At 42.9% G+C, this 27900-nt stretch overlaps 2 protein-coding genes across 7 annotated transcripts in view; both read right to left on the bottom strand.

The window, feature by feature from the left end:
* The window catches only part of LOC139966999 (uncharacterized), a 52284-nt gene that overhangs the window by 11673 nt on the left and 12711 nt on the right, over window positions 1-27900 (bottom strand). For 3 of the 6 annotated variants that reach the window (XM_071970558.1, XM_071970562.1, XM_071970556.1), the window contains exons 2-6: window positions 23261-23355; window positions 10231-10385; window positions 9428-9495; window positions 8080-9300; window positions 22-160 (exon numbers count right to left, since the gene is read on the bottom strand). In XM_071970558.1, the coding sequence (XP_071826659.1) occupies window positions 22-160; window positions 8080-9300; window positions 9428-9495; window positions 10231-10316 (1514 nt within the window). In that variant the 5' untranslated portion in view covers window positions 10317-10385; window positions 23261-23355. Of the gene's footprint in view, window positions 1-21; window positions 161-8079; window positions 9301-9427; window positions 9496-10230; window positions 10386-23202; window positions 23356-27900 lie in introns of all 6 variants that reach the window. The other 3 variants (XM_071970561.1, XM_071970560.1, XM_071970559.1) reach the window with 2 other exon arrangements.
* Window positions 3695-7420, bottom strand: LOC139967000 (uncharacterized). Its single transcript, XM_071970563.1, has 2 exons — window positions 7153-7420; window positions 3695-6257 (listed from the first exon to the last, which is right to left on the bottom strand). The coding sequence occupies exon 2, from the start codon at window positions 6253-6255 to the stop codon at window positions 3949-3951; it is 2307 nt and encodes a 768-aa protein (XP_071826664.1). The 5' UTR covers window positions 6256-6257; window positions 7153-7420; the 3' UTR covers window positions 3695-3948.

Below are 27900 nucleotides of genomic sequence, written 5' to 3' on the forward strand. Positions count from 1 at the left end.
AGGTTAAAGGTCAAAGTTTACCTTTTATAATGTTTACGAGCATAGAGGAGAGCAGACAGAATGATGAGCACCAGGAATATGGCAGCCAGGAATGCTAGCAGTAAGATGACAGAAGGTGACTCTATAGGTCTAGTAGAAACCAAATTTGGTAATGGTTTTACTGTGAAGGGAAGAAAATTAAAACAAAATATCAAAACAGGTAGTCGATCATAGGGGATGCAACCAAGGGTGAAGGGAGGTTGAGCAAGTTTGGGGGGGGGGGAAGTTTGAAATAATGCTTACCCTTTAATGAAGAAACATTCCTAAAAGCCTGAATTTTAAACATTTTATGAATGCAGCAAGATTATTGTGGCATATTTTGTCTCACAAGTCCTGGTCTAAGAGTGCTGTTGACAGCCTTGACAAGGTGTTCAAGTTTTCTAAAGCAAGACATCTCAATTAATTAAGAAACCAGTACACCAGCAGGCATAATAAAACTTACTGGTTTATATATTTACGAGTGACCCGCTTACCTGTCTCCCCACAACCTTAGCACCACATTCTACTGTGTCTAGAATGCCCTGGTAATCTTTTAACACTGTACACCCTAATGGCCCTAATGGCCTTCCTTCATTTTGAGACCACTTTCCCACAAAGTGGCCCCTGACGCGACCTCGGGGGGGTGGCGGGTAAACCCCGCCACCCGCCGAGCTCGCCGAGAAGGAAAAAATCCCCGCTAGCAACCTGCTAGACCAAAAAGAAGCAACACTCACCGATAGACAAGCAGCCAAAGGCGACCTCGAAGGTGGTGGTGTCTATCGACGAGAACGCTCGGAGTAAAAAGTCAGGTCGAACGACCGCTCCTCCGTCCGGCTGCGTCCCACCTCCCTCGGGGGAGGGTGGCGGGAAATGGAGACAGGTAAGCGGGTCACTCGTAAATATATAAACCAGTAAGTTTTATTATATTTACTTCGCTCCCCGCTTACCTGTCTCCCCACAACCTTAGCACCGAGTGGCACTGCCCGATGGTGGGAGGCCCGAGGGGTGGGACCTAGGACCACCCAGACCTCGCAACACCGAGCGACCAAATGCTGACTCGGCCTGTAGAGTGTCCGATAAGTAGCAGGCGACGAAAGTGGTTGGAGTCTTCCAAGCCGCCGCCTTGAGTATATCCTCTACTGGAATTCCTGCGAACAGGGCTGTCGAAGCAGCGACACCCCTGATATCGTGGGCCCTTGGTCTGTCTGGCCCTGTGGCAAAAGGGCGGATGGTCTCCACTAGCCAACGGGACAAGGTATCTTTCGAGGCCGCTGAGTAAGGCGCTCGAGGGAGAATGAAGAGGGACGTCGAGGTACCTCTGAGAGCTTCCGTCCTGTGTAAGTACCACTTGAGAGCTCGAACAGGACACCACAGTCTGTCCTCGGGAATCGAGGAGGCGGTCTTGATCTCCGGGATAAAGATGTCCCCCGGGAGGAAGTTTAGGACCTGGTTCTTGGCGATAAAGGATGGGTCTGGGACCATCCGCACCCCCTGGTTCTCGAACCGAATGTGGTTTCTCTTAGTGGAAAGCGCATGAAGGCAACTTCTCCTTCTTGCCGAGGCTAGGGCGATCAGGAACAGAGTCTTCTTGGTAAGAACCGCTAGAGATGCCCGTGCCATAGGCTCGTAAGGCGCCCTAGTCAGGGCGTGCAGCGTGGCTGAGAGTCCCCAGGAGGGGGCGAGGCGTCGGACTCGTGGGCGCTTGTTCGCCATACCCCTTAGTAGCTGGGCAATTTCTCTGTTGTTGCCTGGCGTTGAGCCGTCGGGGAAACCCCGGTGGATGGCGGCGATGGCCGAGCGGTAATTCCTGATCGTCGACACCTGCTTGCCTTCTTGGAATAATGTGAGCAGGAAGTCGGCGACCGTGGTTAGAGAGGCGTCGGTAGGCAGAGCCTGTCTAGTCTGACACCATCCTCCGAATCTCCGCAGGCGGGAATCGTAAGTCGCAATAGTGGATCTTCTCCTGGCGTTGGCTGCCATCGCGGCAGCTGGCTCTGAAAGTCCTCTCTGTCTGAGGGAAGATCTGACAGTTTCCAGGCAACTAGTCGTAGCCCCTTGATATCTGGGTGGGCTAGCGTTCCCCGTCTCTGGGACAGCAGATGGGGCGTGTCTGGAAGGATTGCTGGTATGTCCGCGAGGAGTTGGAGGATCTCCCCGAACCAAGGTCTGCGTGGCCAAAAGGGGGCCACCAGGATGAATCTCCCCCTGGAGGACCTGATTTTCCTCAGCACCTGGCTGATCATGCAGAGAGGTGGAAATAGGTAGGCGTCCAGTCCGTCCCATGACAGGGACATGGCGTCTATGTGAAAGGCCTGTGGGTGGAATCCCCTGGAGCAAAAGGTGGGCAGCCTGTTGTTGTCCCCTCTCGCAAACAGGTCGATCAAGGGTCTGCCGAACCTGAGGAAGATCCTGTCGCAGGTCTGTTGTGAGAGGGTCCACTCGTTGGGGTCGAGATGTCCCCTGGATAGGGCGTCGGCCATCACATTGTCCTTTCCGGCTATGTGTGAGGCTCGTAGGACCATGCCGGAATCTGAGGCTGTGGTGAGTACTTCCCATGCCAGACGGCACAACTTGTCTGATCTGGTGCCGCCCTGTCTGTTGATGTAGGCCACCACCGTCGTGTTGTCTGAGAAGATGGTGACCCGGGTGTTCCGGACTTGAGTGTGGAAGGCTTCCAGAGCCCGCTGAACTGCCAGCATTTCGAGGACGTTGATGTGGAGGTACTGTTCCTGTACTGACCACGTTCCCCAGGCTGTTCGATTGCCCCAGTGGGCGCCCCATCCCGAGAGCGAGGCGTCGGTTGTGACCGAGGTCATCGGGAGGTTGCAGGTAAAGGGAACTCCCTGGTTCCAGAGCCTCGGTGTGTTCCACCACTGTAGGTGTTGCGTGGCTTCTTCCGACTTGCTGATCGGTGTGGTCATGAGCAGGTCGTTGTAGCCTGGGAACTGTTGAAGGTGCAGCTGCAGGGGACGCATGTGTAACCTGCAGAGGCTGACGAGGTCGACCATGCTCGCCATGAGCCCTAGGGCCTGGAGCCAGGTACGGGATGGTGATGTCTGACTGGTCAGGATAAGGTTCGTGGTACCCACGACTGAGTCTATCCTCTCTTGTGACGGTCTGGCAACCCCGGTTGTAAAATCGATTGTTGCCCCCAGGAACTGGATGGTCTGGGTGGGGGTCAGTCGGGACTTCTCCTCGTTGACTATCCACCCCAGCTCCTGGAGGGTACTGACTGTCTTGAAGACGTTGTCGGCTGTCTCCGACTGTGAGTTGCCTACTACTAGCCAGTCGTCTAGGTACACGTATAGGGTAACTCCCCTCCTTCTTAGAAAGGAGACTGTCGCTCCTGCTACTCTGGTGAATACCCTCGGGGCGGTGGAGAGCCCGAACGGGAGGGACCTGAAGAGGTAGTCTCTGCCGTCGTAATGGAAGGCTACGTAGCGGCGATGCTCCCTGTGCAGTGGAATGTGTAAGTAGGCGTCCTTTAGGTCTACGGTCGCCGCCCACATGCCCTTTCTGAGAAGGGGTAAGACAACATGTAGGTTTTCCATGCGGAATCGTTTTGGCCTGACAAACTTTTGGTTGAGGGGTTTGAGGTTTAAGATGGGACGCCAGGTTCCGTCCCGTTTTGGTGTGAGAAAGAAGGACGACCGGAAGAGGGGTCCTGTCCCCTCCGGCGCCTCTATAACTGCCTGCTTGGCCAGCAGGGCCGCAATCTCCCCCTCGAGAGCCAATTTTTGGACGGGGTCCGTGGGTGTCGGTGTTCGCCTTCCTCCGCCCCCGAAGGGTGGGCTGGAGGTGAATTCTATTCTGTAGCCATTTGCGATAGTATCCAACACCCACTTGTCCCCGGTGATAGTTTCCCATAGGTGGGAAAAGTTTGAAAGTCTCCCCCCCACCGGCGGTTTTTCCGCGGTGAGGTGGGCACCCCTAGGGCCGAGCGGCGAACGACGGTCTGGAGGAGCGGTCGTTGTCACGTCTGGTGGATGAAGGCGGAGCTCTGTTTGCTCCCCGTGCTACCCATGGGCGTGAAGGCCGCGAGGGCCGGTTGAAGGATCCACGACCCCTGCCCCGAGGGGCGCCTCTTCCTGACTGTCTGGGGGGTTGGTTTCTGCCCCTTGAGGGTCTACTTTCCCTCGGTCGTTGGGGCCTCGGCTTGGATCTTTCCGATGACCGGAATTCTGACTTTGCGAGGGTCTCTCTCCTTGCAACTTCCTCTTGCAGCTTCTGCTGGAAGCTCCCAGCGAAGAGATCGTCCCCAAGGGACGGGAGGGAAAGCATCCGGGTCTTAGCCTCGATGGAGGGCCACCTGATTGACGAGACGACATTCTCGCGACGGGCTTTCACTGAGCGGACTGCCACCCTGGCGAATTGATCAAAGGCTAGTCGCACCAGCGGACTCAACATGAGTAGAAGCTGGCCTGTCTCTGGTCTTGTGACCTGGCCTTCGTCTTGGGGGAGCTGTTGGTGGTATCGCATGAGGACTTCCGCCGTGAGCATGAGGACGGAGGTGAACTTCATGCCGGCTCTTGCTGCCGTGTCAAAATCTACCAGCAGGTCGTCCAATTTCCGCTGGTCCTGATGCTTGAAAATGTGAGCGGAAGACGATGACGACGCTCCCTGGTCTGCCCTCAGCTTCTCTTTTGCCTCCTGAGGGATGGAGGGGCACTTGAACAACTCCTTCCACACTTCCTCTGGGACTCTGACGGCCCGTTCCGCCTTCGCTGGGAATGCCGTCCATCGGCGTTTCTCTGCGACGGCCTCAAATCTGTCATAACAGGAGGGATCCACTGGCATAGTGGACTTTGGGCGCTGTGAAGCCTCCCCTGTGGAAGTGAGTTTGGAAACTCGAGCTGGGCGCTGTGGCTGAAGCTCCGGCTCGTCGAACCCTAGGTGCCTCCGGAAAATCTCCGCGGCTCTAGCTGTGAGCTCTGGAGGTAGAGTGCCTCCTGACATAGGTGGTTCTTCTTCCTCCGGGAAGCGGGGGAAGGTCTCCTCTCTGGTGCCGAAGTCTGAATGGTCGACTTCGTCCTCCAGGTCGGACAGGTTTGCTGAAGCCCTGCAATCCAGTACATCCTCGCCCCGGAAAGATCGTGGGGTTCTCGCCGGACTTTCCGTGGGTCGTCCATGACCCCCGGTGTCTGGGTTGGGTCTCAGATGTTCTCCCTCCAGTAGGGGGCGGAGGAGGCCTGTCAGTCGTGTCATCCACGCTGGCTCTTCCTCCTGTCGCCGTCCTGGGGATCGGCGTCTCCTCTTGGACTTTCGGAACCCGTCGTCAGAGGAAGGTGATCGTTCATCGGAGGGTGGAGATAACTGTCTCTCCCTTCTCCGGGGTGACCTGGACTGGGGTCGGTTGTCCCTTTGAGGGTCGTTTCTGCCTCTGCTCCCCCGTTCTGGGGACCTGGCAGCAGGCGTTCTCCTCGGCTCCCGACTACGGGACCGGCTCAGGCTCGGGTTAGGCGGTCGTCTGACCGGGCTCCTGTTCCTGCTCCCGTGGTGTTGGGATCTAGCAGTAGTTAGGTCCGTCGGCTCCCGGCTGTGGGACCGAGCTGGGATCCGTCTAGGGGATCGTCGTGTTGGGCTTCTGCCCCTGCTGCCCCGTCTTGGGGACCCAGCAGTAGATCGTGGTCTTGGTTCCCGGCTTTGGGATCGATCTCTGCGTCGGAGGGGAATCTCGGTTCCGGTCTCCCTCTGAGGTCTCGCCGGACCTTGGCTCTCCTGAGCCGTTCTCTTAGCGCGCACCACAACGGGTGCCGCTCTCTGCGACCCGGACGGACTGTCCGTTCTGGTCGTCTTTCTTATGGGCTTCTTGCTGGCCGAAGCCTTGCCCTTGCCCTTGGTGTTACTTCCGGACAACGCCGGCACCTTGGGTGGCAAACTCTCCTCCCTTTCTCTTTCTCTCTCCTCCTCTCTCTCTCTCTCTCTCTCTCTCTCTCCGGCCCTCTCCTGGCCTCTCTCCATCTCTACTCCCACCAACTCTCGTACTTCCTCGTCCTCTGACTCTCCTACGACCCCCTCTCCAGAGGGGCCGTGTGGGTTTGGTGATCGGTCTAGATTCTCCTGGCCTTCTAGCCAGGTATCGATATGTTGCCACTGCGTCGGTGTGAAAACGATACAGACCAAACAAGGGTCTCTGCGACTACAAGTCCTGCACTTAGGACAGAGATCGTGGTCATCCCACGCCCGACCCGGGCGGAACAGTGAACAATTCACACATTTGAGGTGGCTTCTAGACATGTCTGAAACACCCACATTAAGGAGAGATATTGGAAAAGTCTAACGTATAACAACGAAAACACCCAGAGGAGGAAGTGGGGTGGGACGTAGGCTAACAGAGAGTAGAGTTACGTCTAACAACATCGCGCCCCGCTAGGGGCTCGCGGCTTACAAGATACGTTACAAGGTGAACAACTTCCGACTGAATGGAAGCAACGTAACTAACATATATGCATCGAAACTTTGAAGAACGAACAAGTAAGAGAGAGAACCCCCCTCCGCGAACCCGCGGAGGGGGGAACAAGGCTACGAGGTACGTCCTAAGTCATGAGACTCAGGGAACGCACGTAGCCACCACGGGAGAGAACATGAAAATATACGACGATATATGAAAACAAGGTTACTCCCCTCTTAACATGAGAAACAACGAACGAACCGACTATCCCGACTAACTAGGGGATAGCGGAACGAGGCTTACAAATTACGCTACAAGGGTGACAAACCCACCCAAAAGCGTAAGAAAACGAAAGTACATGAAGCAAGCAAAATCTTATGAAAACAAGAAAAGCTGAGCTCAAGTACATACGAAGAAAACATGCCTATCCGCGTAAACAAGGCGGTAAAGGCAACGCTACAAAAAACGCTACAAGGTGCAAACCCACGCAAAAAGCGTAAGAAGTAACGAAAGTACATGAAACAAGCAACACATCTTATGAAAGTAAGAAAAGCTGAAACACATGTACATACGAAAATACATGCCTATCCGCGTAAACAAGGCGGTATAGGCAATGAACAAAGTAGTTTCGCAGAACTACTACCTGTTACACAAAAAGTTACGTAAGAAAAAACGAACGCATGTGCGAGAGTGTACAATGAAAACAGCCCCCAAAAACACCCTTCCCTACAAGAAAAGGATACTTATCAGGCTGGAAAGGATCCCTGGAAGAGAAGAAGTCCTGATAGGAAACTTCTACTGGTATAAATCCAAGGATTCCGGGCGAAATTCGCGAATTTTTTCTAGCTTCCGAAAAACGTAGCTAGACACTTTGTTGGTAGAAAAATGAAGGAAGGCCATTAGGGCCATTAGGGTGTACAGTGTTAAAAGATTACCAGGGCATTCTAGACACAGTAGAATGTGGTGCTAAGGTTGTGGGGAGACAGGTAAGCGGGGAGCGAAGTAAATTTAATGATTCCTTGCCTTAGAAGGTTATACTGTATATGGAATCATCTGATTGATAGAATGAGGAAAATGTTGCCTGTGTGCCAAGTAAACTAAGTTAGCTAACATTACATGAACTCATCAATATGTGGAAATGATCTAAAACAAGCCCTGCTGAAAACTCATACTTTTAGCAATGTAGAATTATTGAGTCGATTTTGATCAATTGGTGTATACTTGAATTTAATACCAAATTTGATCATAAAATCCCATAACAATGTAGGTGCAGCTTCCATTTCAAATAATGAAGTTAGAGACCAAACTTTCTGAACTTATCACATTGTTCTTTTCGTGCAGATTATACCGACATGAACATTTTTCGGGCAAACACAATGTCGGGGATTCTACTAAATTCATTAATTACTCCCTGAAGAACTTACATTTGCTGAAAAGATCTACCAGGTTCCCCTTTTGATAACTCGAAAGCAAATACGTAACAGCATTAAGTATTTTCAATTATTTTACGCCGAAGAAAATGCATAAAAGCTAAACAGTGCTGTGCAGCCAAACTTAAGTTGCACTCTGAGTTTTCGTAAGTGACCACACCCAGAGTTCAACTACACAAGTATTCCTTCTTTGACGAGGTAAGAGTTAAATCTCTGACAGGATAAGAATACAGACCGTACCTACAATAGACGATGATATCGAAGGAAAGACATAGGCGGCCTGAGTGGATTGTCTCTCTTCTGTGGTAGTTAATACAGTAGTTGTTAATAGTGTGGTAGTTTCTATAAAGCACTCGCCAGTGATGTGGTCGCATGGCCAACCTTTACACGTGCACGGATTGGAGCATTTCTTTCCAAAGAATCCCTCGGTGCAAGGTTCATGACAGGCGTGTCCCGACCAGCCTGGAAGACATTCGCATACACCCGTGAGGGAGTCGCAGGTGGAATTATTTATACAAGAATGGGGACAGTGGGAGGTGCAATTATCTAAATGAATGGCAGGATCGCATACGCTGCAGTCTTCTCCGAGGTATCCGAGAGGACAGACACACCTCTTGCTATGAGTATCGCAATAACCATCGTTGATACACTCGAAGCTGCAGATGTTCAGACAGCCGTCTGGGTGAATTGACGGCACACATCTATCACAGGTTTCTTGTTCGTATCCGTAATCACAAATACACTGCTGCAAGGAGGTGTCACAATGTCCATATTTACAAATCACAGGACAATAATTAGAACAATGTTGTCTATGAGAGGTCTGGTTGCAGAATCCGCACGCACTGCCGTAATATCCGGGAGCACATGCGCACTCTCTCTTGGTGATGTTACAGAGGCCATCGTTCATACAGACGATACCATTACAAGCAGGAGCACACTGCTCAGGGTTCATCTCGGGGTCACACATACTACAGTCATGACCAGAATAAGACTTTGGACATCGGCAGGCCTCGATTCGGGTATCGCAGTAGCCGGCCTTGCATTCGTACATGCAATGCTCCAGGCATCTATTGGAATGGTCCATGGGGTCGCAGTACCCGCAGTCACTGTTGAGGTACCCGGTCTTACAGGTACAGGTAGACAATGACATGTCACACAGGGCATCGTTCTGGCACACTACGGCTCCTCCTCCACAGGATCCACAGACGTCTGGCAGTTCGACAGGATTACAGAGGTTACATTCACGACCAGAGTAGCCATCTATACAGTGGCAGGCATCTGCTGTCTGTTTACAGCTTGTCCCTAACTGACAGTCTGAATCACTGCAGAGCTCTAGGCAAGAGTATGGATCACTAGGATGATAGGGGCAGGCTTGGTCACACTGGTCTCCAGTCAAGCCCCGGTCGCATGTACAGGTGTTATCTATGCAAGTAGCTCCTGACACGCAGTCACATTTGAAATCTGACGACAGAAAAAGAGAACAGACACATTTCACTTGAAAGAACTCTTTGAGTTTATTAAAAGATATGTTTTCTTCTAATAGCTGAGTGAGTGTGCAGCTAGTGGAGGAAGCAACTCTATTACTTACATGCATCAGGCCAATGGCAACGATGTCCAGCCTGCACAATGGAATCACAAGGTGGTGGAGGATCATTCCTGTAGAGTATAAGAGTAGACCGAATAAGTACTTTATGAAAAAATTAACGGGGGGGGGGCGACAAGAAAACAAAAAGAGGGGCATGAGACATTGAAGAGAAACAATGCAGCAAAAGTTTCTGAACTTGATCAACTTGTTATGCTGAAGGCAGCATGAATGTGCTTAAGATGTATAAAAGTCACATGTCTAGTATTTTTAGTGATATGATGCCATCACATGATACCACAACTAGAGACTGGTGGGGATGAAGCAACATAGCTGAAAACTAAGCACAGAGATTACGTATGGATATCATACCTATATTTAAATGACAAGTCTTTGCTTAAAATAACATACTATCCAGAAACACAACAGCCCCAGTGATTCTGTATATATACCATATTATATGACAACCTTTCATGTAAAACTGCATACAGGATTGTCAAGTTCTGACCTCAAATGATCTTTGACCTCCAAAAGTTACCATGGTTACAAAGATTTCAGACCATTTTGGCAGGTAGTGACTTCTAACCTTCACAGAGAACAATTCTTCTTTGTATGAGTAAAATGGTTCCATACACCCCGGTATACACTGCATCACAAGGTTTGCAGAATTTTACCTCTGATTGCCTCAAACGACCTTTTTGCCTTCACACTATGTACTAAGTAGGATTAAAACAACCAGTATAAAGTTCAACCAATGCACTTTTTGAGATTTTCTTTTTACGAGAGCCATCACTTGCTTTTACTCTTACCATGTGTCGGCAGCAGCTGCAACTCCGAGAACCACAGCTATCAACAAACATTTCCTGAATCTTCTCCATACCCAGAATTCTGCCATCTTGTTTCATACATCGGTAATACCTGGCAGGGTCAAATCTGCTCGGTCCATCTAGTTAACTACCTGGACCTATGGAAAAGGAAACACAGAAGAGAGATCCTTAAATGTTCAAAAACTCATTACTATAACTAGCTTTTCACAGAAACATTGCCAAAATTTTGGTCAAATTGCAAATTTCCCTTCTTCCTGATCTGTAACACAAACACATTGAAGTAGTCAAACCTGAGAATTGTCCATCTTCTGAACTATATCATTTACAACATCTGTCAGGAATCTGGCAAGCTCAGAGCCGGTTTAGCCCCAAGCTCATGTATACGTACTGTACAGTAGCTTCATTCCCTGGCCTAAAACTGATTGGTTTTCTTTCTCCCACTTACTTAATTTTCCATGTTATCTACTTTCCATTCTTTTTAGTTCTATTCACTGTATGTATTTTTCTTTCTGGTTTTGCAGTTTTTCTCTATTTTCACTTTAAAAGTCACAAACTTTGTAACAATTCTCCATGTCGTCAACCAACAGGCAAGACGCAATATTTTGCTACTGTATGCATACCTACTGTACGTGCATAACACATGCATGTTAGAATGCCACATAACTTGGTCACACTATTTTCATCTTTTTTTGTTAGTTACACCTTGAGACCCTGGAATCTTGTAAAAAAGATAAATTAATACTTGTATGATATACAGGAAATGATGTTCAAATTTGATTTAAAAGTGGTCAATTGGTTAGCAATATACAATGTGTAGACCTAATCCTCCCCAAGGCCCTCAGAAAAAATATCAAATATTTACTTACAAACCTGCTCTCCAATATCACTTTCAATCAAGTAAGTAGTTTACAGATATTTGAATGTGTTTATGGACTCAAATAGGAAGGCTTGACCCACACCCCAGGGCTTTCATCCAGGAAAGAAAAAAAGACATTTCCAAAACCACTGCCCAGTTCTTCATAATCAGTTTAAACTGCAGAATTTGAATCTCTGTTTTCGTTCCCAAGACAGACATACCCAACACTGCATGGCTCTTAAGTGAGACTCGGGGGAAAACATGTTGGAATTTTGGGAATATGGTGTGAGTCACTTTAGCTGAGCAGTAACCTTCTTGAACTATCAGTGGGGAGCCATCTCACTGGGCTTATAGACTGCAGACAATTCCATGAAAGGGCTAGAAATAGTTACAAGGTAGAAAGCAATGCAATACAGACATGAGAACAATTTACAGTAACATGTTGTACTGTATACAAGTTACATAAGCATGAAGTACTATAGATTATTTCATGTACAGTAATTACAGTACTACTCAATAATATTGAGTGGTACTGTGGTAGTGAAAAAATACAATAGCTGTTGCAGCTATAATAATACGTACAATAATACGTACAATACTACGTACAGAAGATCATGGCAATCTTAGCAAGCAAGCGTAGAGGGGGGATCCCAAATCTTACTGCTTTGGATATTTACGAGTGATGAGCTTATACCTGTCTCCTCACAACCTTAGCACTCCCTATGCAAGATAGGATACTTATCGGGCTTTGCACGACTGATAAAGCTGCTCAATTATCCAATGGACGCAAAAACTATGATCCTTGCTCCCTGTTCCGAACGAATTACGTAGAAATTAATCCAGACAAAAACACATGGTGCTGACACTTTGGATGGTAAAATGAGAAGGGAGGGCATTGACCGGAGGGGCAGGTCATAGAGGGCGCACAGTGTTAAAAGGTTACCAGTTCATTCTAGGCATGGTAGAATGTGAGTGCTAGGGTTGTGGGGAGACAGGTAAAAGAGGAGAAATTTGTTGTAAGTTGTAACTCAAAGCTCTGGTTGTCCTTAACTTTATGTTGACATTGTCTGAGTTGAAAAAGCTGGTTAATGTACAAACACTTATCAAACAAGAGCCCAAGGGCACTGTGGTTCCTTGCTTGGGGTATATGACAATACACATCATATTATCAAGCAAGATTGGGCTGAAATAGTCCAAGTAATTGTCCTACATGTTCCCATAAAGTAACCAACACTATAGCCAACACTTTTGTGATCACCGTAAATGTGATCAGATTTTATATCAAAAGGCACTTTTGAGATCTAAATATGGCGTCGAAAATGTAAGAAATATAAGAGACCTACAAGCGTGTCAACAGATATGATAACAATGGTGACCTCAGATGACATGACCTTGAAGTTTCAAAATGTTCCACCACCCCATTCACAACTTGTCCCAAAATATCAACCATGTCACACCTTGGCATTGAGATTTAATTGCATTAAATGTCAAAAAATTAACTTTTGAACTTGTATGTAACTTTACACACAAAGGTCACCCGGAGGTCAACCAATTGACATTTTTGATCGGTGAGACCTAAATAGACCATGACTGTAAAAATTCAAACATTTTTTCTTTGCCCATTTTCTCCCCCCATAATACTACTTTTTTAACATTAGCTGACCTTTGGTGACCTTGGATCACATGACCGTTAAGTTTGAAAATATTCCCCTATACCATTTGCAACTTGTCCAAAAAAATCAACCTTGTCACACCTTGGCACTGGGAGTTAATGCATTAAATGTGTGAAAATTAACTTTGACCTCAAATAACTTCGCACACGAAGGTCAAATGGGGGTCAACCCATTGACATTTATGATCAGAAGTACCTTTAACATCTGAAAATAGCATCGAAACTGTAAAAATCCACAAAACACGAAAAGGTCACCAGAGGTCAAATTGAGGTCAAGGGTCACCCAGATGCGGGTCAACAATTGGATTACATTGGAGCAACTCCCAACCCTAACGGACAATTTGTTCTTAAGTTGTCGCAAAAATACTAGTTTTTTATCATTAATTGACCTTTGGTGACCTTGTATCACATGACCGTTAAGTTTGAAAATATTCCCCTATACCATTTGCAACTACTCCAAAAATATCAACCTTGTCACACCTTGGAACTGGGAGTTATTGCATTAAATGTCTGAAAATTAACTTTGACCTCATATAACTTCGCACACGAAGGTCACACAGGGGTCAACCTATTGACATTTATGATCAGAATGTACCTTTGACATCTGAAAATAGCATCGAAACTGTAAAAAATCCACAAAACACGAAAAGGTCACCAGAGGTCAAATTGAGGTCAAGGGTCACCCAGATGCGGGTCGACAATTGGATTACATTGAAGCAACTCCCAACCCTAACGGACAATTTGTTCTCAAGTTATCGCAAAAAATACTAGTTTTTTATCATTAATTGACCTTTGGTGACCTCGGATCACATGACCGTTAAGTTTGAAAATATTCCCCTATACCATTTGCAACTTGTCTCAAAATATCAACTGTGTAACACCTTGGCACTGGGAGTTATTACACTAAATGTCTGAAAATTAACTTTGACCTCATATAACTTAACATACAAAGGTCACCTTGGGTCAACTTATTGACATTTTTGATTGATGAGACCTAAATTAGAGCATCAAACTATAAAAATTCAAACATTTTTTTCTTTGCCCATTTTCTACCCCCAAAATACTAGTTTTTTGACATTAATTGACCTTTGGTGACCTCGGATCACATGACCGGTAAGTTTGAAAATATTCCCCTATACCATTTGCAACTTGTCCAAAAATATCAACCATGTCACACCTTGGAACTGGGAGTTGTTGCATTAAATGTGTGAAAATTAACTTTGACCTCGTATAACTTCGCACACGAAGGTCACACGGGTGTCAACCAATTGACATTTATGATCAGAAGTACCTTTAACATCTGAAAATAGCATCGAAACTGTAAAAATCCACAAAACACGAAAAGGTCACCAGAGGTCAAATTGAGGTCAAGGGTCACCCAGATGCGGGTCAACAATTGGATTACATTGGAGCAACTCCCAACCCTAACGGACAATTTGTTCTTAAGTTGTCGCAAAAATACTAGTTTTTTATCATTAATTGACCTTTGGTGACCTTGTATCACATGACCGTTAAGTTTGAAAATATTCCCCTATACCATTTGCAACTACTCCAAAAATATCAACCTTGTCACACCTTGGAACTGGGAGTTATTGCATTAAATGTCTGAAAATTAACTTTGACCTCATATAACTTCGCACACGAAGGTCACACAGGGGTCAACCTATTGACATTTATGATCAGAATGTACCTTTGACATCTGAAAATAGCATCGAAACTGTAAAAAATCCACAAAACACGAAAAGGTCACCAGAGGTCAAATTGAGGTCAAGGGTCACCCAGATGCGGGTCGACAATTGGATTACATTGAAGCAACTCCCAACCCTAACGGACAATTTGTTCTCAAGTTATCGCAAAAAATACTAGTTTTTTATCATTAATTGACCTTTGGTGACCTCGGATCACATGACCGTTAAGTTTGAAAATATTCCCCTATACCATTTGCAACTTGTCTCAAAATATCAACTGTGTAACACCTTGGCACTGGGAGTTATTACACTAAATGTCTGAAAATTAACTTTGACCTCATATAACTTAACATACAAAGGTCACCTTGGGTCAACTTATTGACATTTTTGATTGATGAGACCTAAATTAGAGCATCAAACTATAAAAATTCAAACATTTTTTTCTTTGCCCATTTTCTACCCCCAAAATACTAGTTTTTTGACATTAATTGACCTTTGGTGACCTCGGATCACATGACCGGTAAGTTTGAAAATATTCCCCTATACCATTTGCAACTTGTCCAAAAATATCAACCATGTCACACCTTGGAACTGGGAGTTGTTGCATTAAATGTGTGAAAATTAACTTTGACCTCGTATAACTTCGCACACGAAGGTCACACGGGTGTCAACCAATTGACATTTTTGATCGGAAGGTACCTTTGATATCCAAATCTAGCATCAAAACCAAACATTTTCTTTTTTGCTCGTTTCCTCCCAAAATAAGCACATTTTTTCTAATGTGACCTTTGACCTTTTGACCTTGGTTTCAGATGTAGTTTAATCTCCTGATTCCAAAAAACAAAACGAAAAGTCTGTACAACCATCCTAACTCCGACCGAAAAACTTTGACCCCATATAACTTCGCACATAAAGGTCACACGGGGTCAACCTATTGACATTTATGATCAGAAGGTACCTTTGACATCTGAAAATAGCATCGAAACTGTAAAAATCCCAAAAACACGAAAAGGTCACCAGAGGTCAAATTGAGGTCAAGGGTCACCCAGATGCGGGTCGACAATTGGATCACATTGAGGCAACTCCCAACCCTAACAGACATTTCGTTCTCAAGTTATCGCAAAAATACTAGTTTTTTATCATTAATTGACCTTTGGTGACCTCGGATCACATGACCGTTATGTTTGAAAATGCTCCCCTAACCAGTTCACAACTTGTCCCAAAATATCAATCTTGTCGCACATTGGCACTGGGAGTTATTGCAGTTTCAATATTTTCGGTTTTTGGACCATAACTGACCTTTGGTGACCTTTGTGGGCACCAAAAACAATAGGGCACACCTTCTCCATATGGCGGATCTATAGTCCAAGTTTGGCCTCAATCCAACATTCCCTTATTGAGATAGAGCGTACCCAAGCAAGTGTCACAGACACACACACACACACACACACACACATACATACATACATACATACATACATACACACACACACACGCCAACCTGACTGCATAGGTTCCTTTTGCTAAAGCAAGGAACCAAAAACATGATTGCATGCTTTTGCTATGAATAAACTGACCAACAAATGGTTAACCTTAACTATAATTAGTCACAAAGTTCCAGTCAATCCAATAATATCAGCATTAAAAGTACTGTGTTGATTAACATATTAATGTCAAGACAGACTTGTGTACTAATACTCAATTAAAGCGCTACGTAAGTTCACATTCAAGCACAGTATATTCTGTTAAAGCATGTATCCATACCAGTTCTATAGAGTTTATAAAATAGCAAAATGTGCATTGGCATTCCGTTGGGAGTAGAACGTAGTGGTTCACACAGTTGCTGATAGCTGATCCACACCTACTGTACTGTACAGGGCATTATAATGCATTAGTCAGAGTTCAAAGAGTTTAAAGACAATAAAAAAAAAGGTATCAGCTAGATCAAACAAGATGAAGGGACCCAAACTAAAAACTAGACAGATAAAATCTGTTAATGCAAGGTAGACATTGAATACCATAATTATACACAACAGTTACTGTGTACCCAATGGTAATGAGCCATGCAACAGATACAATTGTCAAATTTAAAAAATTTACTTAAAAACTATTGAGCAGAATTACTGTAGCTCTATCAAATTAGAGAAGGGGTGGGAGAGAGAGGGAGATGGCAAAAGTGAGGGACACCAGGGCTGATGCAATTGGGTGGGAGCAGAGATGAGGTCACATCTGCTAGTCAGAAAGTTTTGTGCACAAAACTCTGGTATTTGTAAATTGTAAATGATTAGAAAAAATAGCATAACCGCAATGCGAAAACTCCTCCCTCAACCCTCCCTTCTTCCCCTTACTCGATTAAATTTCCTTTGGTGGAAAAAATTCTGTTTATTCCTGTTTGTGAGGCTTTCTGATCAAGTTATGCATTGGTTTGATCAAACTGCAATCGTATTTAAAGTACTTATAGTACTGATGATAGCTTTTTCAAATTGTGGCAAACTCGCTATGTTTGGTAAAAGGTCTGACTAACTGTGATAAGCTTCTTTAAAATGTTTACACCTTCAATAACAATTTTGAAAACCTGTCCCAAAGATTAACCTCTGTTCCTAAGATTAATGTATTGCAAACCACCAACAAGCTGCGATAACCCATTAAAAGTTCATTTTAACCAAGGAGCCTCCCTGCTTTTGAAGTAACTTTTAGTTTACCCATGCCTTAGCTAGACTACAGTACAGTTAGTGTAACTGCTACAAAATGCAAGCTGTAGGTTGAACACACTCCTGATCTCAATCACCAAGGAGAATCCTTTGCCTAAATCCTTTGCCTACGGTGCAGTGCGAAGGGGTCATGCACTTTGCCATTCCTTGTTTTGTGTTCCCAGTAGACAAAACGAAAATCAATCCCTAGTTGCAAAGGATTCTCACTGGAGAATAATACAGGGTTGGAGTAATGACTGTATTAGGAATCTGCAGCAGACATCTATTGTTCAGTTTCTCAATGGTGGTACAGCACGGTACTGTAAGTGGTACCATTAGGAGGCAGAGTGGCAGTGAAACATGTCTATGATTCCCTTGGAATTTGTTTCACCACGCCCACAATTATGGGAGACACAAACACGACCAGTATCATTTGACGTATTTAATAGAGATAACAGTGATCAACACCGTTCCCGATGCAGCTGAGGAAATCTTAAATACATTTGAAGATTTTTCAGGTTCAATAATTCTTCTCAGACAAAGCAACATACTTCAGCAAGTCTAAATATGACATCATCAAGCAACCATGCGCTTAAATTTTTTATTTTTTTAACAGTTTCCATTTAATACAGATGTTAATTTTCTGTAATGGATGTTACAAATCCCAATTAAGTAAAATGTTTGAAATTTTTATAAAATGACCTAATGATGGGACTGATGGCTGTGTCAGCATTGTTAACATTTTACCTTTCAAATATGAAAAGGAAAAACCTGTGCAGGGAGGAAGTCATGTTAGGTTTCACATACTATTATATCACATTATATAACATCACACATTTACTAAATGTGGACAGTCCCCAGACACTCCATTCAAACCACAGGTAGAATTATATATCTCCCAGTTGTTTTTAACTGTTTCAAGATTTGAATGTTCACCACAAAGATCTCCTTGACTCAAGATATGATGGTTGGGAAAGGTTTCTATCTCCTGTAATGCCTGGCAAATTTAAAGGTAATTGGGCAACTGATAAAATAGTTGTATATACTTTAAATGTACTGCATTTCAAAGTGTACACTGTACATATTACAGTTTGCATTTAAATCAGGGAAATGGCACAGAATTCTCTCCAATCAATTTACTGTATGACATGTATGTTCAGTTCCCCACACATACAACGTACAGCTGTTTGTCAACAGTCCTTCGAACATTTACAGTACGTCATAATGTCATAGAGCTGGACCTTGTCCTTCTGATCTGATAAGTAGTTCAGTGTACAGACAAAGGATGTATTCCTGGTGTACAACACTGCTAAAGGTATTTTAATTGTCCCATACCTTACACAGAATGACTATCTGAAGGACACCACCAAGGACTAACATTGGCAGCTTCCTAACAAAGATACAAACGGAAAATATCAGTCGAGTAGACCTGGCATTTATCCTGTAAAGATTGATACATAGGTGTTACGGGGTGAGGGGTGGGGGATTGAATGTTAGCTAACATCCAATCCCCTACCCCTCAGTTCCCATATTTCTCTCCCCCCATTCCTAACATTATGAGACATCAATTTTCTTTGCAATTATTAACTCTGAAATCAATATATTGTAAGGAAAGCAATGAATGCTACCATTATCTTAACTGTCCATAAAAGGTTTTTATTTGTGTGTGTGTCTTGTTACTTTTAATAACAATACCTTCTCTGAAATTAGAAGGATTAGGAATTAAGTTCACTTATGATTGTAATTAATGGGATTGTGAGAATGAGATCGACTGTAAGTAATTTATTTCAATTAAATTAAAGTTATACAGCGAGGAAGGAGGCCAGTCAATCTGCATTCTTTGTGCACCAATTCAAGAAATAATGACCTTCAATTTTGATCAAATTATTAGCATGGAGGCTAACTTCTGTTCTATTGCAACGACCCACTGTTACCAAGGTATCTCCGATTAATTAAGGGTAGTTGGGTGCATGTAAAATCTTGAACTAATGTGTGGCATATGTTGGCACGTCCATAACATTGGACTTCAGAATTTATGAGCATGTAACCAACAAATGGCATGTTAATATCCACTGTATTTTACTATTTGCTAGCAGTACACACATTCAACTTCCTCAAAGTTTGTTCCAACTTCTAAGTACCACTGTACAATGGTTCATACTACACTAAGAATTTCCAAACAAACAAGTTCAAAGCAAGCTTTAAACAGGAGAAAAGCAATTGTTCAATACATTACATTAGTTATATACTACTGTACATATAGTAAATGTTATCTTCCAATGTTATCTTCATTTAGCAATCACTTCTTTGATACAAATCCTTTGTTTCAAATTGGGCATACACTTCAAGTGTCCCCATATCACCTGCACCATGCACCTGCACCATATCACCTGCACCATCATGTGTCAGTCTGGATCAACTTATGCCTCTCCTTCCCTCTTATTCAAAGCATGGAGTGCCTCCTAGAGTTTCTACCACTCTGTGAACATTCTATAAATATAATACGTCATTCCAAAGGGAACTCCTGCAGTGATACTGTATGCATGATATCGTACATATTTTCAAAACACAGTTGATCACATGACTGAACCCAGCCTAACTGGAGATCACTAATTCTTTTCACACAGGCCCAATATCAGATATAAACCAAGGGTTGTATTTCATAAACACCAGCTCTAAATTTTAGAGTTTCTTATAAATAACAAATTAAAATTTAATTAATGAATGCTACATCTGTAATTCAATTAATATGAGGAAGCCTGAGCGGTAAACCAGGTTATCATATAGAGATTATGACATTCCATCTTTTATAGAGTAATGAGCTACCAGATGTGAATATCATTATACTGTATGTATATATCTACTACAGTATAGCAATGGATGACTACCGTGTGGTCATCACAGTGGAAGCGAGCAGGCTACACTGTTCTGTACTGTACGCAAAGAGGCCCATGTACTAGCTCATGACCATCATAAAAACTGTAACTACAGCCTCCCATAGTCAGATGTGATGGTTTTGCTTTATACAGTGTTAGTAGCACAATTCTCTACATGTATTGAGAAATGTAAGAAAGTAGGATTGTGTGATACCAAGGACTGTTTATTTCAAACATTCATCTGGTCTAAATACAATGTCAACAAGTTTTACCTGTCTACTTACAAAAACAATACTGTGCCTTGACCAATGTTTAGAGACATCACAAGAAAGTGTTTACAGCGTTAGTGACCAGTAATATGACTGGGAGATCAGATAGGCTACCAAATAGTTTTAGCTACACCGTAGGTCATGAGGCATGGTACTGTAGGGAGTATGCTTGTTATAAGGAGATGTTTAAGTCAGGGAGTGCACAGTTCTAATTAAATGTCAGTGCAGATAAAAGTCCCCTGTGGGATTACATTGACCATGGAAACAATAACTAGTACATGTATCCTCAAACAATCAAGTTATAAAACATTACAAGAACTATGGCCACATTAGTACAGGTCTAAGTATCCTAATCCATTCTAGATCAAAAATTAGCACCAGATTATATGGAAAACTGTATATATGAATTCACAACTCATTCCATTCTTTTACTGATCATGTGAGTCATATGTAGATATGATGGTAACTATTCCTATTTCCTACCATCCTGGCATCCTCCTTACCCTCCCTCTTTCAGTCAATTGTAGAGAGGCAAACATTCTTGAATCCTGAACAAAGACATTTTCCCACCTGACACCGGCAGTTGCCCCCCTCCCTCTCCGAGATGTACAGTAGAATACTGCCTCAGAACATATACATACCTGTACAGACCTTGACCAGTATGCAGTTTTTGCAGACCCATGCCACTGTCGCCTTGACCCCGGAAACAGCTCCCTGCCTTTGACCAAATCACACCATGCAGCCTATCTTTAGGGTAAAATTCCTTGCTATCAAATACTAAACAAACTCTCTCAATCCAACAAAAACATGAATAAATACACAATTATGTTGTTCAAATAGCACACACACACACACACCCAACTGCTAGAGATATATTTAAATTTTTAATATGTTCTATAGTTGATGATTTACAACTTGGTTAAATTGATTTTCCTGGCAAGAATTCTCACAACAGATCCAATGCCTATACACATGTATAAACACCACAACAATTGCTTGGATCCACACATTAACCTTTCATTGCAGATGGTTCCCATCCTCACTGGTCTCATAAATGTCACTTTTGATCTTGCCAGGACTGAAAACTGGAAATCTCATCAAATGCGGAGACCTGAAAGATATGGATTAGTCGCTGACCGTATACAGAGGAACAGTACAATATCAAAATAACAACTCATAAATAACCCACTGGGATGTAATTCAGCCATCAAATCAAACTGAATCATTCTCTAAAATTGACAGAATTTAATGGATTGAAAATCTGCTTACAATGCAACTTAACCGAACATGGATTATTTCTGCCGAAATACTTAACATTCCAAGGTTAAAGGTACATACATTACTATGCCTATGCAGTGTTTTGTCAATACTGTATGTTAGGGTAACCTATTAAAACCAATTGATGACTGAACAATGTACAGTTAATAGCATATTCGTCTGTGACCTGTCCAAAGGCCAGTTATGCTAAAGGATGACACTGTTTAATAATGAGTAGTCAAACGGTCCATTGCATGCTTTCACATCCAATGGCAATCCACCTAGAAATCTTTAGTTGATTCTGGATCCAGCTACAATTTAAAAGACCACTTCAGATGGGAATAGTTAAACTGTTACTGGATAAGAATGCTGTCCAATCCTCAACTAAATGATGCAAATCTAGTCTGTTTTGTACACCAAGCCTTGTCTTTTTCAATCAACTACAGAAGTAATAGCTTTGGTTGGATGCAAGTTATCTATAATCTCACAGACACTTTTCTCATCATGATTACTTGTAATTTCATATTTCACCACAAAATATCAGATCATCTATGGATTTGCCAGTGGTATCCAAGGTTACCAAGGTTATCAGCGACGAATACAATCCCATGAACCTCCTCTGTGACACAGATAGCAAATGCATTCATTTTAACTTTACAATGTTATACCCAGTCTACTATACTGAGTGCAGCTTTACATGTAAACCTGTGAAGGGCAGTTAAAATTCTATTAACAGTTCTTACTCTGGAGAACAGTTGACAACAGGACTATATGCGACCTTACGACCTCAAAGCTATTAGGAGTGCTCCTATTATTACACAAACACACTAGGGACATGTTAGCACCCTATATTTAAAAAAATATCACCTTTAGTTATGATGGTCTTTGTAAGGAACTACTGTATGAACTTACAGTACCATTGTACTATATGTACTGTATGTAAAGAGAGATGCACGCAAGGCAGTAAGGAGGCAGTACCTCCATGGTGGATAAAATCATAGCATTCTCTTAGTGAGCTATGGCACAAGAGTTTGCTGAATTGTTGTAGAAAGAACTGACTTGAAGAAGTATTCCATGAAGACAGTGAGTGGGGTTGGCAGTAAGAGAAGGTGAGGGATAGGAGGTGGGGATAGGAGAGGGTGGGGGATAGGAGAGGGTGGGAGAGAACTGTCAAAGAGGGAGAGAAAACAGGTGGAGGGAGACAGTAGAAGGACAGGGAAGAGGGAGGGTTCTACATGTGTAGTTGTATAGATTATTACATCACATTTAGTTACACATGTACAGTCAGTACAGTTAGCCTACAGTGGCTAATAATGAACATTGTCGATTTAGCACTGGTGAGACGGAGACTTAAATGCACGGCAGTGTAATCCTGAACTACGTATAAAGTGGCTGTGTTGAACATTGTAGATATTACACCAATATGAATGAGTCTCTCATGGAGAGGGGGAAGGGGAGTGGAAATGGGAGCAGCAAGAAAGGGGGAGGGGGTAATGGGTGCAGAAAGGGGATTGGGGAATGGGGAGGGAGAAGGGGAAGGAGGTGGGAGGTGGGAGGAGGGAGGAGGAGGTGGAAGGGAGAGGGGAAGGGAGGGGGGAAGAGAATTAAAGGGGAAGGGAGTCCAAACCAATGGGAATTATACCTACAAATGTTCAAGGAACTGATGTTGTAGGTACTGATCCTACTTCACCTAAAGAAATGTACCTTAAATCCTTTCTTGCTCCTTGGGACAGCAGCTCCTATCGCCTTGCACCAGGTTCTACTTTGTCAAGTTCATATACTTCTGAAGGACTAGACAACTGGAAAGATATCAAGAGAGACAGTATGGATATAGCTGTATCGAAAAACAGACATTAGACCACTCACAGAAATTAAGTTTATTAATTGTGAAATAGGTCAAATGTTGGAACTTTGACTGTATGAACTGCTAAGCTATGGGACTTTAAAATACTCAAGGCCAGTAAACAGGTGTACAAGTTCAACATTATATTATGATTCACTCTTAGCCTGGACGAAAAACAACCTGTTAGCAATCCATCAGATCGTAACGGTCAGTTCACTGTTGTTTACTATATTACCTTCCAGAGTAAACAGGGTCCCCTTTGTAACAAATCATCAGGTGTTATTACTCAAAGCAATTAAATTTTAGTTTAATTGTTAAAAATATTACGTTCTCTTTGGACAAAAAGTAAGCAATCCAAGGAACAAATACTGTACCCACAGCACTCTGCATAAGATGAAATTCTATACTGCACTACAAAGATTAACTAAGGACCCAGAAGAACCAAGGAGGTGGTACAGCTAGGGAAATTTGCTGGTCACCATGTGTAGGGCACTAAAAGGTTGTCAGATCACCCTAATCATGGTAGAATGAGGGCGCTATGGTTGTGAGGAGACAGGTAAGAGAAGAGGAATATCTAACACGATGTAGTAGATCTAGTACTCTTATAATAAACAATAACATAAATAACTGGTCTCTGTTCAAAATAATAGCTCTGTGTTTCATCATGCAGGATTGGAAAACCTTGCGAACCAGGTTTCTGGGAAAGTTAGGTCCAGCTGATGGGAGTTTCCCACAAGCAAAATATGGAAGCATTTCTAGAGTGTTTGCAATTTTTCACTGTCAAGTAACATATCAAGAGTGCTTGTTCAATAGCAGGGAAACACCATTATTAACAAACATGTGCCCTGGTAATTCAATAAGCTGGGTTTCCCTACTAGATGGTTGCATAGACAGTGTAGTCCAAACTACCCAGTACAGTCTAGGTTTAAGGACTGCAAATTGTAGAGTTGTTATAACAAACTTTCTTTCTTAAACTAAAGTTTCTTAAAGTAATCATTTTACTGTTAAGGACATTGCTGAAATCTCTCTGAAACCTCTCAGCACAGGGCATCATTAATTCAATTACAATATGATATACCAGGGTACCTAAAATGTCCTCACACTGAGAGGGCCGGCCAAAAGTACATTCATTCCAATGATTAACATACAGTACCTTGATCATCTCTTATCTACAAGGTTTACAAATTGTAAACCACTCAGCAATAATCTACTGACTGGATGTCTATGAAAAACCACAAAACCGCAGTCTGTTATTGACGGAGAATTAAAACCATCCACAGCAGCTACTCCAGAGTAAACCGTACTCAGACTTCTTTATGAGCAAACTCCTCTGCATGGATTATTTATGCAGTTTCACTGCAGTTCTTTTTTCACTGGTATGATCCTGCTTAAAGGTCAGACTATGGAGAGAATAAATTTTGCTGCTCTTTTGTCCTGAAGATCTCTTAAAGCAGCTTATAATATCCAAACTGTGCGAAGAATTCCATTTTGATCTGCACTGAACAATGAGTGTACATATAAAGGTACATACTTTGTAACATCATCTTAGAGAACATCATCTTAGTATGAGCTGCTTACAGAAATCTTTGAAGGAATAATCCACAGGTCTACAAAAATCTCAAGACAGGACAAAGAGTGATAAACACCACCAGACCGAAACGCACTACGGTACTGTGAAATATTCTACCATATGTACTACGGTTGAATGTCCACATTATGTGGTACGACATAAGCTTTGAAGTAGCAAACAGGCTAACAGTTGAAACACAAAACATTGAGAAAGTTAGCTTTTTCTCACTTATACTGAACATTACTTTGTTTCATCTTGAAGTTTTATAGCAATGTTACATGCAATACCATAGAGATCAATGATCTCATCACCTGAATAAGCACGAACAAAAGGAATAATGGTAGATATTTTTAATAGGCTGTTTGACAAAAACACAAATGATGTAACTGTATATTGTATTACGATTTCCACATACTGTACCTCACAGCTCCCAATCGAGCTAATATCTTCCGTCATAATATGAAAATATTCAGGCAGGTATTTTTACGACGCTTAAGCGACCACAAATGTGGAAGACCCCGCAAGGGCTTATGGATCACAACTTTCATGTCGGGATGGCTTCCAATTCAACATTTTAACTCAAAATGGGAATCTTTTCAATTTTAGAAAGTCATTTCAGATGGAAAAACTGTAGATTGCTCTTGGATGAAAAACCCACATTACTATGACCCAGCCGGGTATCAAACCCGGAACCTCCCGATTGCTAAGCCTCATTGCTTGAGATGCCACCACCTTTGTCCACTCGGACACAGCACAGATGTGCACACATATCATGACCACATACAATATGGAAAATCCGACTAATACACTGTACAGTACTCTTCACCCAGATTGTAAGCTCTATTAGAGACACAGCAAGGAGGGGGGGGGGGATCCATACCACATGGGAGATCAACTTTATAGTGTGAATGCTGGAATACTCTTGATCTGTAACTGCAAATTTATGTAATCTCCCTTTTGAGAAGGTGCCCCCTCCCCCACCCCTAGCAATCATGATTATAGTGTGAATGCTCGAGATCACATGACTTTAGATCTCTTGGTACTTGCTCCTATATCTTCCACGAAAACACATACCTTTAGCTGTACAGTATGAAGGCGGCCGCTATCGTAAAATTAATATAAAAACTTGTGTAACTAATACGCTTCTGTTTGACACCTCAAAATGATGTGGACACGTACGGCGGGGGTCAGTTTTATTACTGTACCTCCCCAAAGGAAGACGTGATCCTGAGTCCGTTCAATCTCAAATGTGAATAAGGTCATTGCCTTAGTTGAACCAACAGTCAAATTTTCTTGGTCTAAAGAGTTTCTTATTGAAACGAGTCCAGTGACAAAGAGATCCGAAGAGAATACTGGTATCACATAACAAGTTTGACCTGGCATTTTTTACTCCTTTCAACTTAACAGAATTGTTTGAGTCTGGTAAATAGGATGCATGACCTTTAAGAAGTACACTTGTTGTACCTGTACAATAGCTCAAAAATTCAAACTTTGAAGTTGCCCAGCCTTGGTTCAAGCCTTGGTCCAAGTTGCCCAGCCTTGGTCCAATAAGAGGGAGGGATCATGGATTTTATGCCATGCATACATCATTATATGTCAACATTCTTGCACAATGTTAGACTTTACTAATTGTTTACTTCAACTGATCGAGTAAAGTCTGCATTTAACCACAAACACCAACAATTTTGAATACATGCCGTTTTGGGTCTTTTACAGAGGATACAAAATTCGACAACAGGCTGCAATTTTGCAATTTGCAATTGAGCCAGCCTCATGTTCTAGGTTTGAAATGGCACTGGTTTAATATACGATTCAGAAGTCAACCTACTCTTTGGGACAAACACACATGAAATGTTGAAATGTACTCTTTGTTGTGAATTCCACAAAAAGAGAGCTTTTATCATATCTTGATGACTGAACAAAAAGGCAAACACAACGGTTAGGAGCCATATAAATGTGTTGATGGCAGGCAGTGTTAGATGGCTATACATGAGCACATATGTACAGTTTATCAGATCATTCTAGGCACGGTAGAAGGTGCTAAGGTTGTGGGGAGACAGGTAAGCCAGGAGCGAAGTAAATATGTACATAATGTACACAATGTATGTTAAGCTGGAAGTTAGAGTGCAATCTAACAAAGAGACAGATAAGTATGTTTTACGCTTGAACCAAACAGTGTTTCAATACATGAATAAACGCTTCAACTGAGTATTAAGAAACTAACTTCAACTTTTGAACTTTATACTGTACTGGTGAAGATTATAAACATATATGTAAACATGATGCCAAAAAGTATCTCTTGAGCAGTATATTTCATAATAAATTAAAACAAATATTTCTGAAGGTTTCAGGAAATATAAACACACCTTTCAAATTTACAAATTTTTGTTCTGGTGTTGTCATAATATCAGCCATACCAATGAGGATCAAGTGAGAGTATGTCATCTATGTACAGAAGAGATTGCTTTTACATACAATACTGTAAGGACAACAGACTGGAATTAACTTTAACTGTTCATGCATAAAGAATCAAAAAGTGCTGCAGTAGTACAAATCTGTAATTAACACAGTTCATAGAGGGAACACAGTGTTAATAGGTTACCAGTTACACAGAAAAACAAGAGTGCTGAGTTAAGCGAGGAGCGAAGTACATTTTTGCTGTTGAGATGTTCAAACATGTTTTTAGTAATACAGGTTATGTTTTAATTAATTGTAAAAAGCCCAGTATTTCAAATAAATGAGCCTTCGTAGCAAGTTAGCAAATGGTGTTCAAGCTGTCCTCTGTTTTAATTTGACAGACGTGTGTCACATGACTATTTCTCATCATTCCTTTCGTTGTGCATTAACTACTGGTAAGTCGGAGTGCATACTGTATGGGAGACATGTATGAGAGGAATGAAGTAGAGCTAATGGTAATTTTCACACTGTTTG

Source organism: Apostichopus japonicus, chromosome 4 (assembly GCF_037975245.1).
Source record: "Apostichopus japonicus isolate 1M-3 chromosome 4, ASM3797524v1, whole genome shotgun sequence".
Classification (NCBI taxonomy): domain Eukaryota; kingdom Metazoa; phylum Echinodermata; class Holothuroidea; order Aspidochirotida; family Stichopodidae; genus Apostichopus; species Apostichopus japonicus.

Excerpts from the sequence above, each read along its gene's own strand:
- LOC139967000 (XM_071970563.1), bottom strand. The coding sequence starts at position 6,255 with ATGTCTAGAAGCCACCTCAAATGTGTGAATTGTTCACTGTTCCGCCCG.